At 42.2% G+C, this 20,867-nt stretch overlaps 1 protein-coding gene across 1 annotated transcript in view; it reads left to right on the forward strand.

Moving 5' to 3' along the window:
- cntnap2b (contactin associated protein 2b) overlaps positions 1-20,867 on the forward strand; it is a 31,248-nt gene that overhangs the window by 2,070 nt on the left and 8,311 nt on the right. The window contains exons 2-17 of the mRNA XM_078264953.1: positions 5,711-5,821; positions 9,063-9,256; positions 10,206-10,353; positions 11,244-11,447; positions 11,599-11,783; positions 12,331-12,474; positions 12,902-13,160; positions 13,587-13,736; positions 14,245-14,407; positions 15,683-15,789; positions 16,663-16,782; positions 17,172-17,287; positions 18,551-18,635; positions 19,458-19,614; positions 19,908-20,035; positions 20,226-20,396. Of these exons, the coding sequence (XP_078121079.1) occupies positions 5,711-5,821; positions 9,063-9,256; positions 10,206-10,353; positions 11,244-11,447; positions 11,599-11,783; positions 12,331-12,474; positions 12,902-13,160; positions 13,587-13,736; positions 14,245-14,407; positions 15,683-15,789; positions 16,663-16,782; positions 17,172-17,287; positions 18,551-18,635; positions 19,458-19,614; positions 19,908-20,035; positions 20,226-20,396 (2,442 nt within the window). The remainder of the gene's footprint in view (positions 1-5,710; positions 5,822-9,062; positions 9,257-10,205; positions 10,354-11,243; positions 11,448-11,598; positions 11,784-12,330; positions 12,475-12,901; positions 13,161-13,586; positions 13,737-14,244; positions 14,408-15,682; positions 15,790-16,662; positions 16,783-17,171; positions 17,288-18,550; positions 18,636-19,457; positions 19,615-19,907; positions 20,036-20,225; positions 20,397-20,867) is intronic.

The raw sequence follows: 20,867 nt of genomic DNA on the forward strand, positions 1-20,867 counted from the left end.
TGTCGTGTGTACAGAACAGACCAACATAATACAATTACAATATAGACACTCCATATAACAAAATTATACACAGACTGTGAAGAAATTTGAAAAAGATGGATCCAGGAGGATGACAAGCAGCTTTCAGGTGTTGTTAAACAGATCCTGAGTCACACAAGCTCCTCTCCACCATGTAACCTGGAAAGAGGGCAAAAATAAAAGCACAACATTCACACACACAGGAGAAAGAAACAAACGCACAGATAGGAGAAAGAGAGACAGGGAGAGGCTGAATCTCCCTAGAGGAAAGAGATCCAGATCCAACAAGCGGAATGAGACACTGACAGCCAGGAGAGAGAGAGAGAGAGAGAGAGAGAGAGAGAGAGAGAGGTCCCAGGGCAGCCGATGGTCCAGCACAGACGCTTTTAAATGTAACTTTACGACTACTGCGCAACCTTTTATTATGAGAAAGGTACACATAGTCATGATAAAGATCCATTTTATCCAAAGAAATTGATAGTGGATGAAAATAAGAGACTGTGGTCCCACCCTCGACAAATTGGTATTAAAAGTTACAGATAGGAAGGTTGAATTTAATCTCTCAGGCTCCGGACGTGTTTAGGCATGCTTTACTCACATACAGTGGAAGCAAGCACTATTTGCCCAGTTCGGTCAAAAGTAAACATAAATACTTTACAACAACTTCACAGTTGTATTATTTACACTTCTGTACCTGATACATGTAGAACTAGAGACCATCTTGCGATGAGATCACGCCAGGCCAAATCAAGCCAGGGTCGTAAACTCGGGGGTGGGGGTGGGGACATGCCCCCTCTCTACTTTCTACCCCCCCTAATAATTAAGCTGATTTGAAGCTTTAGTGCGTAACTTTTTGATATTAATAAACGTCCGTTACATTCAAGCCGTTGCCAAATGAGTTTCTACAAAGCTAATTAAGACTATCAGCTCCACACAACTCTCTCTGTGTTTCTCAGCATGACTGTGTTCAGAAGATTGTGGTGCCCGGCGGCTTTCCCATGCAGAAACTCAAGTGAAGATAATGACCTCTTCTGAAGAGTCCATCGTGTTTTTTTTAATCCTCCGTGTCCTCCTTGGCTACTAGCAACCGCATGCACGGTCACGGAAGGCTTGTATTATGTGGACGCGCCGACAGTTTTGTTGTCATTTCTTAGAATTCCTCATGGGGGAGACAGAAACTACGCACTATAGCTTAAAGAACTCAACTTAATAAAAAACTGAGAATTTAGATAAAATTCTTTTGCAGGGTGCAAATGTTCCACCAAAACAAGTTTCCTTTTTTGGGACATTTTAGGCATTTATTTGACCGGACAGCTGAAGGTGTTTACTACCTATCAAGGTGCAACCCTTGCAGGTCTTGATTATATACCAAGAGCTTTTGCCTCCAGCCTTTAAACTATCATCCTATCCCTTTATCCTGGAACAGCACAGCTTTCAACATGATGCTGTAGCTTGGCAATATATCGATGTTATATCGATACCGGGATATGAGACTAGATATCATCTTAGATTTTGGATATCGTAATATGGCTTAAGTTTAGTCTTCGCCTAGTTTTAAAGGCTGCATTACAGTAAAGTGATGTCATTTGTGAATTTAGTGTTTTAACTGTTCTATTATTTGCCTTTAAAGTGCTCATATTATGCTTTTTGGCTTTTTCCCTTTCCTTTATTGTGTTATATATCTTTTTGTGCATGTTATAGGTTTACAAAGTGAAAAAGCCCAAAGTCCCCCCCAAACAGCTCTATTGTAGTCCAGCCTTTACTTCAGAGACAAACGTGGTCACTTTGTAACACACGTTATAATGCTCGCCTACCTGCTTGCATGGCACGCCCTCATACTCTGCTTCTGACTGGCTAGTAGTCCTTACCTAGGTACTGTCAGGGCACGCCCTCATACTCTGCTTCTGACAGGCTAGTAGTCCTTACCTAGGTACTGTCAGGGCACGCCCTCATACTCTGCTTCTGACAGGCTAGTAGTCCTTACCTAGGTACTGCACATGTGCGACTCCCAACAAGATGGAACAGAAGTGAGATGTCTCACTCTGTAGCTAAAACAGAGAGCTCAACACACAGGGTGAAAAGAGGAGCTGCAGCAATCTACAGTACAACAAAAATATGGTGTTTTTTGAAAATTAAACCACATATACCTATTCTGATATAACCTCTAAATACAATTATGAACCTGAAAATGAGCATAATATGAGCACTTTAAGTCATTATATCCACATTATCATGGAAATATTGAAATCAAGGTATTTGGTTAAGAATATCGTGATATCTGATTTTCTCCATATGGTCAGCCCTACTCATAGCCATTATCCTGTTGTGGAATGAAAGCAGAATAGTAAAATGACCCCTATGCAATGCCATCAAATCTATAAATGATTGTAAAGATTTACAAATAATATGTTTACTGCATTTACTATATAACTGGGATGTTTTGGGACCGATTAGTGGGATTGCTGTGGACGCAGTACACACGGTGATACACTGGTAAGAGCAAATTACATTTAAACATGTATACAGCTAATTTAAATAAAACAGTTAACATCATTTAATATTTCTTTTGCGGGGTGCAACCGTTCCACCAAAAACAAGTTCCTTCCCGAGACCACCTTCGCTGTGACTGGAGCTTAGCGCCGCTCTAAATGATTGTGATTGGTTTAAAGAAATGCAAACAACCCAGAGGATTTTTTTTAACTTCTAACCCAGAATGTATGTGTGCTGTAGCCACAAATATTTTATTTATTTTGTAACTCTTTTTTGCTTTTCTCCCACGGGTATTGGCCCAAACAAACAAATAAAAAAAAACTATAGATTTTTTTCCAGGTAGACATGTAGAAGTTTCTCACATTCAGACTAAAAATGTTTTTGGTAATGGCGTAAAGCTTAAAGTCTGCAGAGGGTGGCATCAGAGTGGTAGCTGTAGACTGGGAAAGACTAAACAGCTGGAAACATTATGGGGAACCATAGTTGGAAACTGACAACTTTGATTTAGACTTGGTACTGAGATCCTCTTTTGCAAAGGATTGAAATGGGACATTAGGACTTCATGCAATGCCATCTGCATTAAAAACAGACGGCGTGGTATGAAAAGTTGATATGCTATGATGATTCTTTGGTTTGACAGTCCCTTTGAATTTGTAGTATCAACCATTGTTAATCTTTATCAGGCCTATACCAAAACATGATGGTGCAGTTTAGCCACTTTTGATCTCGAATGAGTCTGTCTGTCTATCTGTCTGTCTGTCTGTCTGTCTGTCTCTCTCTCTCTCTCAAGGGCTCCCATTTCATGTTTCGTGCTGTAGCAAAATGTGACTATATAGAAGTTCATAGGTTTGAATGTGAATGTGTGAATTTGAATGTGTCACATTGCAGTATGGTCACTGGCAGTAGTGGATAAATATACAGTACTTTTGCACATGACTACTTCCTTTTCAGCAGTTTCTAAATTAGTAAGTTAAGCAACATTACCAGTAAATGAGGGAAGAATTCAAACTTATGATCATACACAGCAGACCATACACACTGACAAAGTAGCCTGATAATCACACTGGATTGCTTCACTTCATTCATTCAGCTTGACATTGACGTATTCATATTAGGGGTGGAACGGTACACAGAAGTCACGGTTCGGTTCATACCTCAGTTCAGACATCACGGTTCGGTTCATACCTCAGTTCAGACATCACGGTTCGGTTCGCTACAATGGAGGGAAAAGCAAAACAAAAATGCAGAAGGAAATTTTTTTTTATTGTGCATGTCTCAGGCTGTACCACCTGGTGTCATACAGTCTCTCCCCTGAGCTAGCTGCAACAGCCTGAAGTATGTAAAGTAAGATGTAAGTACCCCACATCATCTCCACACTCCATCTGGAACTTACAACAAAATAAGACAATCAGCTATAAAACAGAAAATACAGCATCTCTTATTTATGAAAGTGCAAATTACATAGAAGTGGGGGCTACAGATTAGGTGTCCCTAAAGAAACGTGTATCTAACAGTAGTTCCGCATTACATTGATTCATTTGCACGCTGGTTTTATTCATTTTTATACCGTGTATTCTTCATGTAAATTCATGTACCGAACTGAGACGCCGTTTCCAAATCCATATGGATGTACTAAGGGATGTATAAGAGAGAGAGTATAAAAATCAGAATCTGAATCGTACACCCCTAATATATATATATATATATATATATATATATATATATATATATATATATATATATATATATATATATATATATAGATAGAACAATAAATATTTATTATACAGGTACATATAAAATAATTCCATAAAAAAATGAAATATATAACTAAATTGCTTTGCCGTGCCGTGTTCTGCACCCAGTTTTTTTTTCTACCTTTTTGTCATTTGCCAATCACCTGCCTGAGATTTACTGTACCATATATTAAGCACTTAGGCCTTCGCTACATGGTTATATGATGTATATGAGGGTTAGGGTTAGGGTTAGTCGCATCCTTTATTTCGACTTCGGGAAGCTTTCTCTTTTTTTCACCACACGTGTTTTCATCGCTAATATTAATGACTTACATCACACCTTGTACATCTGAAAGATGGCTCTATAGTTTGCTCCATCGTGGAACACAGAGGGCTGCGGTCAGCTTGACTTTAGGTCGGTTACAATTGATCTTAATAGTGACGAGTTTTCATAGTGGAAAAGAAGTACTCGGACGTCCAAAGATAAGACACCTCTCAAACCATCCCAGCAGAATCCACGTCTTCACTTATCTGTGTGCTCTGTGTGTTGCAAACACAAAACAAAACATAATTGTTGCTTCAGTCACAGTCTTCTTGCCCTGTAAAACTTGTAAACTAGTACACTTAACAGTAGAACTCCGGCATCTGCCCATTCTTAATCATATTTTGAAGTTAATTACAAAAAAGGAAAAAAGACCGTACTTAGAAACATACATTTCATATTATTTTAAATTGATAAAGCTTTGGCTATAATAGAAATAAATTATTTAAAAAAACAAAAAAAAATTGTCATTTCATGTAATATGGGGTTTTGCAGAAAAGTCCGATACTAACAGCAGGAGGCACAAGATGGACAATAGTGTTCAAATTGCCAAATAAGAACAAGTATTTTCCTCACAAAGATGAGTGCGTGTTAAGGTTATTTTCTATTCATTTCTGCTTGATACATGCCGCGGTTGTTGTTTTGTAATGCATATGAGGAAGCTCATTACCATACGCTGCACCTGTCACGCACACACACACACACACACACACACACACACACACAGAGCTGTGACCCTCCCCCGCCCAAATCTCAACCTCATATCAACTCTGATGAATGTGTTGAGAACAAAGACAGACACACACACACACACACACACACACAGCCTTATGCTAAGAATATGTCCAATTACAAGATAAAAAAAGACATTTTATCTGTTAACCACCAAACTGCTGCTCAGCTTTGATCAAAACCAAATCAAAGTTACTGTTTTTATTTGTTACTTAAGGTTTGCTAAGAGGAATTAAAGACTAATTTATGGTACTCTTATTCAACCAAAATATTGGACTTAAAACTTCTACCTGCTTGTGGTGCTAGAGGAAAAGTCAACGGATCACCAAAGTCAGCGGGCTTCTGCAGAACTGACTTCATTGCTGACGATGAGCTGAACTTTGTCTTTTTTTGTGTGTCTTTTCTGGTTCAGGGAAATGTGAGGACAGCTTGGCCACTCCTCTCCCCTACAGCTCCTTCACCAGTTCATCTGTGTACGCACGAGGATGTGGAGCTGGTTACGCCAAACTCAATCGGAAACAAGGTATGCCTTTGTAATGGGACGTACCGTGTTGTTTCTGATATTGTGTATGCACATGGGAATCATATTCTAAATTTGGTTGGTTGGTATACTGATGATGCATTTATCATTGCATACTATTAGCAGTTACAACTAGAGCTGCACCGATTACAACTTTCTAGGCCGATTCCGATTTTCTTTGAGTTAGGCCAGCCGATACCGATTTTAGCCGATTCTGATTTGATTTTTTCTAACCACTTTACAGCACACACAAATATTTATTTTCTATCTTTTCTTTAATAGAAACATTTTTTGAACAGATAATGGATCACTATAAAATAGAACTATATAAATTACTCCAGAACCATTTCCTTCTTTTCACATCCAATAGCCAACAAAAAAAAAGTGATTTTTGGTGTCGTCCCTCCACGCCCTACTTTTTCCTTGCAGGTGTTGCATATTGCAAACTTGTTATCTTCTGCACACACGCTGAAGAATTTCCAAACAGCTGACATGTTGCAGGTTAATTCACGAGGTTCCCTACATGTGCGAGAATAGCGCGGACATGCGCTTCACACCGCGAGCAGGTACGCACGACACACGACGGAAAAGTTGAGAGAAAGGAAAAATAGACTTTGCTGTCGCGTCCGTGTGCGCGTGCGTCCTTGAGAACTGTAACTCGTATGACTTATGTTGTCAGTTAACATGTACATATCTAGTTACAACCCATCTTCTGGGCGAAGGGTTCACTGTTTGCCAGCATTCGTTCATACCCTCCTTTCCTCTTACCCAAATTGGACCTTGTCCATTCATGTGGATCAGTTACCAGCTCTATTAAATAGGGCCCTAACAGAAAAGGCCCGCTCACACTTGGTCTTCAGCCTTGATTGCAGAATGGCTAGCAGAGCTTTGGCTGAAAACCAGGGACGTACAGTGTCAGAAGATCAGCGATGTACTAAGGTGCAAGTCCCGAGCAGTTAATCGCTAATTTCGCTCTTTTCAATTAAGCAAGCAGCTAAAGACTGTATGTAAATGATCTCCAGCATTACTTTCCTCAGAACTGCCCTGCTGCATCCCTAGGGGAGACTCTTGCTCTAGACTCATAAATCAAGACACCCATTAGTGGCACCTCTCTTGTCATCATCTTGCTTCGGAAGCAAGAAATATGGTCTCGTATGAACTGAAACAGATGAACCGGTCCAATAGCAGTAAGGTCTAGACAGGCAAGCTCATTGGAACCGTGTGCTAAGGGGAGACAGTTTGTTTTCCGCAACCCAGCTGGATTGTGGAATCTAATAATTGCGGTCAGCTCAAATAATTGCGACAGGCTTAATTAAAACCCCTACCTCTATTTTAATGCTTAATAACTTCTCATGTAAACATCACAGAACAATTGTTAATGGCTTAAATGAACAATTATTTTTATAATTAACTGTATGAAAGCATAAACGGAATTTATTAATCTCAATGAAAATACAGGATTATTTGTTAGGGGTAATGACAATTAGAACCCAAATGCAGACAGTACTCAGAGCCAGGAGAGAAATGATAATATTTATTTGAATGTACTCAAGTGTGGCAAAGTCCAGATTTCCAGGGGGGCAGAGCTGAAGTAATCCGAGAAGGAGCGGGGCAGAGCAGGCTTGTGGCGGGATCCAGTGAAGGGATTTCAGGTCTCGAGGGAGTCCAATACAGGTCCTTGGACTGTGTCTGGCAGGAGTGGAGTGGTGGCAGAGTCAGGTCCAAATGGCAAGCTGATGGCACAAGAAACAGGATTAGAGGTGGAAAACATAGAAGGAGAATTACCTAGCAAAATTGGCTGAGACCAACTGTGAAAGTTTTGTCTGCGCTGAGTGGAGGGCAAACGGGGTATATGAAGCACAGGTCGGTTGTGGCTGATGAGAAGCAGCTGGACACCTGACTCCTGCACACCTGGCTCCAACCCCGCAATTAAGACACAAACAGAGAGAGAGAGAACAGAAGACTGCTACACAGAGGCAGCAGGCTTGACTTTCTTGGATATGCAAGTTTGTTTTTTGCATTTGAGCTAACACAATATGAATCATAAAACTGTGTAGGAACCAGGAAAAGTGGACTTCTTGCCCACAAGTGTACCAAAGTTGAGTTTGAATTCCCGTAACACCATTAACATAAAGTAGGTTTTACCTTACATGACCCTCTACATGACGACTACAGTTTTCCGATGATGATGAAAAGAATAAAGCTTGCCAACCATGCAGTTAATCGCAGTTTCCACCAACTGCGGAACGTCTGCGGATCCGCTCCGGAACGGCGACGGAGTCATTAGGTTTCCATTAAAGTCAACGTGTGTATTTCCACTGACTGCAGAACGGCTGCGTTCCGACTCCGTCCCAGCTCCGGCGATCCGCAGCCCTCCGGAGCAGATACGCAGAGCTTCTATTTTTGACGGACGCCGGAGAGCTCCGCAGCAATTCAGCACACGGCAGATTGTGCGGGACAGGAAGTCAAGCACAGAAACAAAATAAAACATAGGTTCATCTTCAAAATAAAATACACCGTGCTCACGGCGGATCATATTTCCCTGCACTACACCTTGAAAACGTCATAATGGGCGGAGACAGGCCTGAAGTCAAGTTTGTGGTTCTGTTTATAGAAACTACATCCTGTTATATCGCGCGATCATACGTGAATTCGCGAGATCTCGTGGGTTCTCGTGACTTCAGCTGTCAATCATGGCCGTAGCCGTTCTGCAACAAATCCAGACCTGGTGGGTAATGAAGGACGGCGGAGCACGGAGCCGACACGCAGCCGTTCCGCAGTTGGTGGAAATTGCGGGTTACGCTGCCTAGACTGACTGTACTCGCTAAACTCCTTGCAATGACATCATCCATAATAAATAAACCGTACATACACAACAGGCTGCCTTGTGTGTTGATTTGTGTGTAGCCAGAGCGTTTTGCTTATGAATATTAATTAGTAGTGGGCTGAACATTCCATCAAACAGCGAATCCGAGCGTGTGTGGGAGGGGAGAAAAAAAGGCTCTCAGAAAAGGGTGGGAAAATCAAATCAGCTCTTTTTTTTGGTAACACTATAACATAAGTGTTTAATAGACACATATAGACAATACATATATAAGTATAGTGTCACCGTATGGGACCTTTAAGCTGAAGACAGGACACTTAAGATATCTTTGTTCCGAATGTTTTAGAGCCATTTTTCTCTTCTTCTTTTTCCCTTCCTGCAATCTTTCACCCTGACCACCGACAACACCCACAAAACCAGGTGCTGGAGGATGGTCACCCTTGGATACAGATCGTTACCAGTGGTTGCAGGTGGACCTAGGTTCTAGGAAGGAGGTGGTTGCCATAGCTACACAGGGTCGCTACAGTAGCTCTGATTGGACCAGCAAGTATCGGCTGCTTTACAGTGACACGCAGAAAAACTGGAGGCCGTATCTACAGGATGGAAACATCTGGGTGAGCAAGGATCTTATGTCATGTGTTGTAACGATGCTCATCTCATCGAAACTTTCCTTTTAAACCTTTGAAACAATTTGAAGCAATTTAGCGGTTTTGGTTGCCCCTGCAAGTATTTACTGAGAAGTCCTAGCCAATATGGGGCGGCAGTGGCTCAGTTGTAGAGCGGTTGGTGGTTCAATCCCTGGCCCCTGCAGTTCCATGTCTGAGTGTCCTTGGGCAAGACACTGAACCCCAGAATTGCTCCCGATGCTGCGCCATCGGAGCGTAAATGTGTGTGAATGTTTATCTGATGAGCAGGTGGCACCTTGTACGGCAGCCTCGGCCACAGTGTACGAATGTGTGTGAGTGGTGAATGGTTCCTGTAATAGGTTAAAGCGCTTTGAGTAGTCGCTATATAAATACAGTTACATAAGAAAAATATCATATACAGTTCAGCTCTCAAACTATCAACTAACCAGTAGTGTTTTCCCTGGGTTTGTGGAAGACTTAGCTGCACGTATTTGTCAGATGGTTGAGGGGTCCTCCTCTTTAAGAAAATGTTACTTTTTAATTTAAAAACAGTTTAAAAACAATGCAATTTCACATCATTTGGACCCTTTTTATTGCCATATATGTATCTGAAACGTATGAAATGAAAAGCTAGAGCAGCTAATACATAAATAACACTTAAATAGTTTAAAGACAAAACTTGCTTAATAAGGTCTACTAGGAAAAATCTTTTAGTTCCATTCGGCTGAGGTGATGCCCAAAACAGCTTGTGTGTTTGAGCCAAAGCCTTCTAATGGTAGGCAAACCCCTGACCAGCCTCCAGTAGTTGGCTATGTAAAACTTTAGACATTTGAATGAAATGTTCCAATTTCCTTTTGATTTTTTTATATCTAAAATCAAGCTGATTGGAGACCTTCCTGCCAGATTATTGTAGCGTGTTTGTTTCGGTGTGTTTCAGACGTTTGAGGGGAACGTGAACAGTGAGGGAGTTGTTCGCTTTGAGCTGCAGCACGCCATCCTGGCTCGATACATCCGCTTCATCCCAGTGGACTGGAGCAGGGAGGGACGCATCGGAGTACGCCTGGAGCTCTACGGCTGCTCATATTGTGAGTACAAATGAACAAGAGAGGGAAACCTGATGCTGCCGGCCAGCTATTCTGTTGTCCACTATGTTTGATCATGTGTCTATATAGTTATAATATATAGTTTCCGCTGCGTGAGGTAGATAATCTAAGTGGCCTGTGGTGTGGATATGAATGGTTGTCTGTCTGTGTCTGTGATAAACCAGGGCACATGCTTCCCACCCACTCTTCTTTTGGTTCTGTATATATATGAGACCATATAACATTTTGTCTTATCACAGACACATTTTTAGACACAATTTTCAAATTCAAACTCTTACATAAAATGAAGGGTAGTACAATAGTACTGTAAGTACAGTAAGGAATGATTTTAGACACAGCCCTTGTACTAATCAGAATGATAAAGGTGGGGCACCTGGGAAGCTCACCTGGTTGAGCGTGCGCCCCATGTACAGAGGCTCAGTCCTTGCTGCAATGGCCACGGGTTTGATTCCGACCTGTGGCCCTGTACTGCATGTCTTTCCCCTTCTCTCTCCCCTTTCATAGCTTCAGCTGTTCTATCAAAAATAAAGGCCTAAAATGCCCCCAAGAAATCTTAAAAACAGAAAGAATGATAAAGGAGAACGATGAGTTGCTTCCTGTGTTTTTAATGGGTGAGTGTTTATTTTGGGACCCCCTTGAAAATGAGATTATACATCTCAAGGGGTTCATCTGGGTATAATAAATGTCTGCAGCATTTTATTTTTTGGTGTTAGCTTAACACTAAAGAGATTTAGGACACAAATCAACTCACTTCACGGGGTCCAGGAAGCAGGCACAGCCACCACATTTGATGGTTTCTAGATCCCAGATCTGTTGGCAGAGAATAGAGTTTTCGGAACTTTTCAAAGACCTAATTTTACTTTTTCTTCCAGGGGCCGATGTGATCAGTTTTGAAGGCCATGGTGTCATCCCCTACCGCTTCAGGAGTAAGAAGATAAAGATCGCGAAGGACGTCATCTCTCTTAAATTCAGAACCACGGCGGCAGACGGGGTCCTGCTCCACGGAGAGGGACAGCAGGGAGACTACATTTCCCTGGAGCTCAGCAGGGCAAGACTGCAGCTCAGCCTCAACTTAGGTAGCCTTCTATAAAGTCTGTGTGTTCTCTAGAGACAGCCCATTCTCTTCTATTGGAATTCTAAGGACTGTATTATCTACTGCTGGCAGAAGGGACATGGTAAACATTGACAACCTGTTCGTGTCTATGTGATCTGCTTGCTTTTCTCCAGGCAGTAACCAGTACGGATCCATTCAGGGGCACACCTCTGTGACCAGTGGGAGCTTACTGGATGATGACCACTGGCACTCAGTTGTCATAGAGCGTTACCGCAGGAACGTCAACTTCACCCTGGACCATCACACTCAGCAGTTCAGGACCAATGGAGAGTTTGACCACCTGGACCTGGACTATGAGGTAAAGGCTCCGTGTGGGTCACGCTGTAAGGCATTTTCATCATCTCAGCCTCATGTCACGCCCCTGGGACTCTGCTCCCTTTGAGTTATAGAGATCTTAAACTAACGTGAAAACTGTGTATGTACATGGTGTGTGTAGGTAGTCTTCGTAAAGATCTTGATCCACATTTAAACAATGAAACAACTAAACCTGTTACTGCTGGCATTTTCAAATGTATCCACTTGAGACTTTTCTCTAAAAGCTCCGTTTTTGGGTGAGAAAGCCCTCTTCCCTGTGTGTGTGTGTGTGTGTGTGTGCGTGTGTGTCCTCTGATCTGATCGTTGACTGATAGATGATGCTGTAGGGGGGTGACGCAACAGCAGATATAGTTTGACCACAAAACCATTTTATCTTTTAACCATCAACGTTTGACAATCAAAGTTGCTGGCTGGATGATCTTTAACCCGTGTGTGTGTGTGTGTTGTTCACCGTAGAACAATTAACACAACAGTACAGTAGGATCAATGTCATTCCCTCCATGTCGTTGTGCTCCGCTGTGTGTCCTCAGATCAGTTTCGGAGGACTGCCTGTATCAGCGAAGCCAAGCTCCGGAGGCAGAGATAACTTTGTGGGATGCATGGAGGGGATCACCTACAACGGAGACAACATCACTAATCTGGTCCGCAGGAAGAAGGTGGACACCTCCAGCTTCGTAAGACAACTCTCTCTGGCTCTGAGTGTGTGTGTGTGTGTGTGCGTCCTGGCTTATGTTGTTTTTATTTATCTGTCTTAGTCTGTCTTCAGAGAAGAATAATGGATTCACAGAGTAACAGTGAAAACACATTGGGCGTGCCAGCGTCACGTATAGCCAGCGAAGTGTAGATACGTTCCCGATCGTGCTCCTGGCCATTCATACCGGACGCGTATTACTCTCCGCGCCGGTCACAAAGCGATCCTTCTCCTCTCGGCTCTCTCCGATAGAAAGAGACAGGATGAGTGGGTGTGGTAATTGTAGCCTATACTAGACATGCAAGACTAGACAAGCTTACTGCTAATAATTACGGCTCTGGTAAAATAGTGTTTGCGTCAAATATGTTCTCTCTCTCTCTCTCTCTCTCTCTCTCTCTCTCCCACTGTAGCGTAACCTGACATTTTCGTGTGCTGAGTCCAACTCCTTCTCCGTCTTCTTCAACTCCACGTCCTTCCTGCGGCTGCCGGGTCAGAGTGACAGCGACACTCTGTCAGTCAGTCTGTCTTTCAGGACGTGGAACCCCAACGGGCTGCTGATGTTCACGGCGCTGGCTGACGGCTGGGTGGAGGTGGGACTGACGGAGGGCAAGGTCACCGTCTTCATGAATGTGACACAGAAGAAGAACACGCGCATTGACATCTCATCAGGTGAGCTCGTCTCATTGGTCCTCAGAATGGACGTTCAGGAGCCAAATCCGGCCCCTCACAGATTTTGATCCGGCCCACATATCAATTTAGGTTCACAAGAATTTTTTTTCTTCACCTTTTTCCAAAGTTTTTGTCACTTTTTCCGACCTTTTGGGCTTTTTTTTATTCTTTTATGGCTGAGGAACTTTTTTCCTGACTTCTTTTAGGGCTTTATGTCGACCAGACTGTAAGTGAGAAGACTGTATATTAGACATGTAATACTACAGTCAAAGATATTCGACTTTTTTTGATTTAATAAAAGCATGTCAATAAACTATAAATGTCTGGCTCTTGATGTGATTCTCATTTTCCAATGTGGCCAGTCAGTTATTGTTGTTGCCATTTTAATCTTTAAGTTGATAGACTGATGTGTGTTTTTCTCTGCAGGTTCAGGTCTGAATGATGGCCAGTGGCACAGTGTGCATCTGAACGCACTGGAGAACTATGCTATGCTGACAGTCGATGGAGACGAGGCATCCACAGTCAGAACGGCCATCCCCATCCAGATCCAGACTGGAGGAAACTACTACTTTGGAGGTAATTCCTCAAAAAGATAACCAACCATCCCAAGTAACGTGTATGTTTCATAAAGCGGTGGCAGTGAAGGATATGTTTTATTTTCAGGCAGTGAATCATGTAATCCAATTACCTTCAGTCAGTTTTAAGTGTTTAAAGTGGTGTCTCTACACACTTTACAATGAAAGCATTGACAGTGTAAAATAAAAAGCAGTTACTGTAGACCAACAACAACAATTGGGCATTACAGGGAGGCTTGTGATTGACTGTGGAAATCCTTTTGTTTTGTGTCTAGTGGCTAACTTTTTCTGGGGATCTCAGTATTTCTAAAATTCTAGTAAGACCATGGGGGTGACTAACAACACACACTGAAAAGAATAAATATCGATCTATCTATCTAACCTGACGCCGCAGATGTTCTTTTTTTACACAGAACCATCTAGAACAGCAACGACAGAAAAACATCCTATCAGCTTTTCTCCAGTGGTTGTAATAATGGCCTTTGACCTCCTCTGCTTTTTTTCTCCAGGCAACTTTGTGCCCACCAACACCCGTTCACTTCAGCGCTCCTTCCAGGGCTGCATGCAGATGATCCACATAGACGACCATCTGGCCGACCTCAGGGCTGTGGAGCAGGGCCTCATTGGAACCTTTGAAAATGTCAGCCTGGATATGTGCGCCATTATAGACAGGTATACAAGTCAGTCACAATTATAAACTTAAGATCAGTCATACATACTGTATAACAGAATAAAAAATATATACTCAGCAAAAAAAGAAACGTCCTCTCACTTTCAACTGCTTTTATTTTAAGCCAACTTCACATGCGTAAAACTTTGTATGAACATAACAAAATGCAACTACTAAGAACTAAACTGAACAACGTTTCACAGACATGTGACTAACAGAAATGGAAAAATGTGTCCCTGAACAAAGGATGGTCTAAATCAAAAGTTGCAGAACGTTACAGGGAAGACATCCTCCTCCCTCATGTGGTACCCTTCCTGCAGGCTCATCCTGACATGACCCTCCAGCATGATAATGCCAGCAGCCATACCGCTCGTTTTGTGCGCGATTTCCTGCAAGACAGGAATGTTAGTGTTCTGCCGTGGCCAGCGAAGAGCCCGGATCTCATTCCCATTGAGCACGTCTGGGACCTGTTGGATCGAAGGGTAAGGGCAAGAACCATGGCCCCCTGAAATGTCCAGGCACTTGCAGGTGCCTTGGTGGAAGAGTGGGGTAACATCTCACAGCAAGAACTGGCAAACCTATTGCAGTCCATGAGGAGGAGATGCACTGCAGTACTTAATGTAGCTGGTGGCCACACCAGATACTGACTGTGACTTTTGATTTAGACCATCCTTTGTTCAGGGACACATTTTTCCATTTCTGTTAGTCACATGTCTGTGAAACGTTGTTCAGTTTAGTTCTTAGTAGTTGAATTTCTTAATGTTCATACAAAGTTTTACGCAAAGTTGGCTGAAAATAAAAGCAGTTGAAAGTGAGAGGACGTTTCTTTTTTTGCTGAGTTTATATCCAAACTAAAAGAAATATTCAGAAACAAAATACTGAAATGCTATGAGCTTGATCAGTGATGTTCTTGTTTGGTTATGTTTTGTTGGTTGACTCTTTAATGGTGTTTTTGTTCATCTGTTCAGATTATTCTGTGATCAGTTTCTTCCTACCCCTTTCGATCAATTTGTTGCTTGTGCGTTGCTGAGGATCCTGTTTGTTTTTTCGTTTTGCATTGCTTATAAGTTTTACTTTGTGTTTTGTATTTTTTAACATCTTCAATAAATTGACTAAATAAAAAATGAATACAATAAAATGAAATAAGAGAAAGCACAGGCTCTGTGGGCAGTTCAGGTGCTTCACAGAATATGTTGTGGGCTAGAAACTAGTCCCTGCTGTGTTCTGCCTGTGGTCACCTGAGTTTCCTTCCACTGTCCATGTGTGTGTGATGTCAGGTGTGTTCCTAATTACTGTGAGCACGGTGGCCGCTGTTCTCAGACGTGGGATACATTCAGCTGCAACTGTAGCGGCACTGGATACACTGGAGCTACCTGCCATACATGTAAGTGCACACACACACACACACACACACACACACACACACACACACACACACACACACACACACACTGCTTTGTCAAAGTATTCATGTGGTCTTACACGTCTCCTCAAGAAAACGAAAACACAACACTTTAAATTATGGTCAGTACGGACAATACAGTATAGAACACATACATAAGACAATAAGAAGTTCTGACAAGCAACAAGCAGAAGAAACCTACAATAAAAATAATATCCAAAGTGCAATATTTACAGCAATGAAAATTAAATTGAAGTGCCATTGGGTTGCGTAATTGTGCAGTGATGCAGTTCAAATAGGGCTGCTTGATAATGAAAAAATATATGATCACAGTTATTTTGGTCAATATTGAAATCATGGTTATTACACGATCACTCATTGACTTTTGGAAAGATGTTGCATTTATTGAACTTAAAAAAACTGGGAAACGGGTAAACAAATTAACAGTGAAGTCACCTTGGACTGTAAAATTTCCCTTAATACTTTTCCCGTTTGAACTTTTTGAATTCCCCTTTATAACACGAGAGACAATAAACGTTTACTTGCAAAATGTAATGTGCAAAATAATTGTTTTTCTCGATTACATTGTTTTTGTGATCGTTAGGAGACTAAATCAAAATGTTATATACCTAAGTTAAAATACCAAAGGCAGTTTTGGTTTTTGATTGTGCAGTCTAATAACTGTAGGCATGAATGGTTTGCTGTACCTCGTAGTTCTGATTTTCTGCTGCAGAAATCTACCGTTTGGCCTGCTACTGCTTCTGAATTTCACGAAGGAGAGGATGAGCAGGATCATTGAGGATCTGATCCGTCTTATGTCTGATGTGTCTGCTGAGCTGTGTGTCTCCTCTGTAGCGATGTTTCAGCAGTCCTGTGAGGAGTATAAGCACCAGGGGAAGAGCTCCGGGAGCTACTGGATTGACCCAGACGGCAGTGGATCTATCAGCCCCTTTAGAGTCAGCTGTGACATGACAGGTGAGATGTCACTGTGTGAAGAGGGTGTAGGATTAACTAAAACTTTCATTTTCTCATGCCACTCTCGGTAAGACAGCAAAGTCGTTTTGTTTTTTGTCAATGCTTGCTTCAGAATTTTGCACAAACTTTAGTTCTACTTCCAACATTTGTCTTTTGCAGCTATGCTTATTACACTCCACAAAATGTCGTCTATGTCTGTTTGTAAATCAGTCAACAACGTGTTTGTGAATGTCACACTGTGGTCTGGAAACAACATCTGTCATTCGGTTTTTCTCTGTATATATTGTACGAGTTATTATGCATGTGCCGACATTTTGTGTAGTGCAAATGAATCTTTGCTGAAGAAGGTGTGGAGACGATTGAGCGTATTTTTTTTTCTGGTCTTTTAGAGGAAAAGGTTTGGACCGTGCTGAAGAACAACCTATCTCCTCAGACATCAGTCACCAGTGCAGACCAGGAGGGGAAGGCAGTGCTGCAGATCACTTACAACGTGACCGATGAACAGGTACGCAATGACTACGCAACCTGGCCTTGTTCACCTGCTGCACACTTTGTTTGGTTGTGGTCAGAGTGGAGCGCTTGGCGTTCAGATCAGTTTTTTGTGTGTATCGCATTGGTGTTATTATTAATAGGATATAGCCACCTTAGAAAATATTAGGTAATAATGTATAGGGGTGGGAATCACCAGAAGCCCCACAATACAATATTATCATGTTACTTATGTCACGATACAACATTTTTGTGCTTTGATATTCTGCAATTATTTTTTTTCAAACATTGTCAACATCTGTTCAAAAACCTCAACTGCACCATCTAGCAATACACTGCTGTGAAGCTAGTGCATCTACACTAGTGGCCCTGTCTTGCACCCAGCGCAGCGCTAAGACCGACGCAGTTGTCAGTTTCCCGTCCAGCGCCCACGTCGTTTAAATAGCAAATGCACCTGCGCCCATCTGTGCACCCATGGGCGTGCTGGTCTTACAGGGAGGTGTGTTCAGCTGCATTCTTGGCGTATTGCTATCTCGAGGCAGCGGAAAGTGATCGCGCCATTGACCAACAAAAACCTGGTCTAAAGTCAGTAACGCAGCATTTCATTGTTATTTTAACAGCGCATTAGTAAAATGCGCCTAGACTCGTGCACAGCTATGCTTGTTACACACACAGGGACGCGCAGCAGCACACAAACATGCAGAAGATTAAAAATGAAAATATTACAATGTGAAATAGTATTATGATATGATCTGCTCGCGCGCTTTCACGAGGAGATCAGTTTCTTCTCCTGAAAATCTCTCCTTCCTGCTCAGCAAATCCACCATCATAACAGCAATGTGCCAAGGTCCAAACGCGCCTGGCTTTTAAAGGGATATAGGGGATGACACTCTGATTGGTTTATTGCATGTTACGCCCAAAACACACCTATGATTAATGACGACACGTAAGTACAACCCTCTTGAACCATGCGCCCGGCGCACGGACCCTTTTTTTCTGCCGTCAAACTAGCAAAAGTGGATTCGTACACTCCCTAAACGCACCTGCGCCAGGCGCTTCACGCCGTGCGCTTAGATCGTTAAAATAGGGCCCCAGATGTTGATCAACACATTTTTTAACTCCAAATAATTGCCACTAAAAATTTTTTTTTTTCCAAAATGAAACATTTGTTGTATATTTTAAAAGAACACATAAAACAGTTCTGTTCCTGTCTCCTCCTGTGTGTGTGTGTGTGTGTGTGTGTGTGTGTGTGTGTGTGTGTGTGTGTGTGTCCGTCCAGGTGTTGTCAGTCACCAGCAGTGCAACGTACTGTGACCAGTATGTAGCCTACGCCTGCCGAATGTCTCGTCTGCTCAACACTCCTGGTAAAGTGTCCCTCCTCGCAGTCACTAATCTAAGGCCTTGCTTATTTATGTATGAAAATGAATAATTTCACTAGCAAGGACCACACCATCAACCACATATGTTTGAACAATTTAGTAATGAAAGATAATTGGTATGTGAGGAGTGAAAGCGCTGGTATGCGAGGTGTGAAGTCACTTGTAGTCATCTGTTTGGCTTATTGCATTGTGAGGAAGTTTCGGGAGGGAATCTGCTGTAGCATCCGGGCACGACAGGCCCTCTTCGGACCTAAAGGAGACGAGAAAAGAGAGGAAAAAAAAGAAACAGGGTGGGAGGGAGGGGCGCAGAATTCGAGATCAAATGAGAGGCGAGGGTTAGGTGGTGTGACCCTGCTCCTGAAATTATGCTAGGTAGCTTTATCAATCATGGAGGTGAGATAGGGGGAGTCACAAGTGAGCGGCGTAGGGAATTAGGATCTGGGAAGCCACACAGATTTTCAACTGTAGCTGTGTGTGTGTGTGTGTGTGTGTGTGTGTGTGTGTGTGTGTGTGATGGTCTGTATGGTTTGGGTCCTGTATTGTTGAGTATTTTTGTATTTCTCTAGGTACAAGCTTGTTTTCTTTGTAGCTAGATTGCTACTACAGTGCACGTGATTTACAGTTCTGACTATTTATCCTCTTGTGGCACATACAAGCATTTCAAGGCCACATATGGTTTTGATGTGATCCAGTTGTACAGTATATCATAGTACTAATATTTTCAAAGTAAAGCCTCAAGTGTGACTTCAGAATTGATCTAATGAAAGTGAAAGTATAATGACTTCACGCTGTTGGCTTGACTCCCAGATGGCGTCCCGTTTACCTGGTGGGTAGGAAGAGCCAATGAGAGGCATTCTTACTGGGGGGGTTCAGGACCAGGGATACAGAAGTGTTCCTGTGGTATTGAACACAACTGTACTGACGCCAAACACTACTGCAACTGTGACGCTGACCTGCGCAATTGGTGAGTGGACCACTGCTCAGCAGCTCAGCTGGGCAGCTTCTTATATTTTACCTAGTTACTGTAAGTGCTATGAAAAAGCAATCAGCACTCTCTGCAGGACAATTAGGATGGAAAGCAAATTCTAATATATGCACACAAAAAATGTCTTGATGTATTTACTTGAAATAGTTCTTTGTATGCAGGCTAGTTGTATTGCTGCCCTACTGGACTCTACTATAAAGCTGCGTCTACTGGTGTTGCTGCATGCCCAAATATGTGTGTGTGTGTGTGTGTGTGTGTGTGTGCGCGCGCAGGAAGGAGGATGCAGGCCTGTTGGTGTATAAAGACCATTTGCCAGTCAATCAAGTTGTGGTTGGTGATACAAGCAGAGCTGGATCTGAGGCCAAACTGACTATAGGGCCACTCAAATGCCATGGGGACCGTGAGTGGCTCTCTCTTTTTCACACACACACACACACACACACACACACACACACACACACACACACACACACACACACACACACACGCGCACACACACACACTCATCTTTTACCAGGGACTATGAGATACTTCATACCATCAGAGAAATGTTAGTATTGTTATCCATGTCCTGCTGTTGTTTTCTAAAGGGAACTTCTGGAACGCAGCGTCCTTCACCAGCCCTGCCTCCTACCTCCACTTCCCTTCCTTCAGAGGAGAAACCAGCACCGACATCTCCTTTTACTTTAAGACTTCGTCCACTCATGGAGTCTTTCTTGAGAACCTGGGAACCACCGACTTCCTTCACATTGAACTCAGAGGTATGTCTGTTTGTGTAACCTGCACAAGATTTTAGAATTGCTTGAGGATAATTAAAACACTGCTAGTTGAGATACGAGTTAAGTCAAAATATGTAACTGTGTTCAATGACTAAGACATGTTGGCAGGTTAGTTATCTCAGAATAAGGTTTTATTTGGACAGGATTGTGAAAGGGATTATTGCTTACTGATGAAAGGAGTGATGTAAATGTAATAAATAGTTTTCACGTGGTATGGTAGCCACTAATTCACAGAAAAATTCAGAACAATTTATTATAAAGTCACAAAGTGCTTTACAGTAAATAAAGACAAAGAGAGAAACAACTAATAATAATCATCATCATAATGATAATGATATAAATAATGAAAAGGGCATGTTGACTGAAATATTTACAGTAAGAAAATGCAAATACCCTCAGTTGCCATGTTCATGTTTTTAATAGATTTTGCTTTCAGTAATTCCAAACAAATGA

This window comes from Sander vitreus, chromosome 12 (genome assembly GCF_031162955.1).
Source record: "Sander vitreus isolate 19-12246 chromosome 12, sanVit1, whole genome shotgun sequence".
Classification (NCBI taxonomy): Eukaryota; Metazoa; Chordata; class Actinopteri; order Perciformes; family Percidae; genus Sander; species Sander vitreus.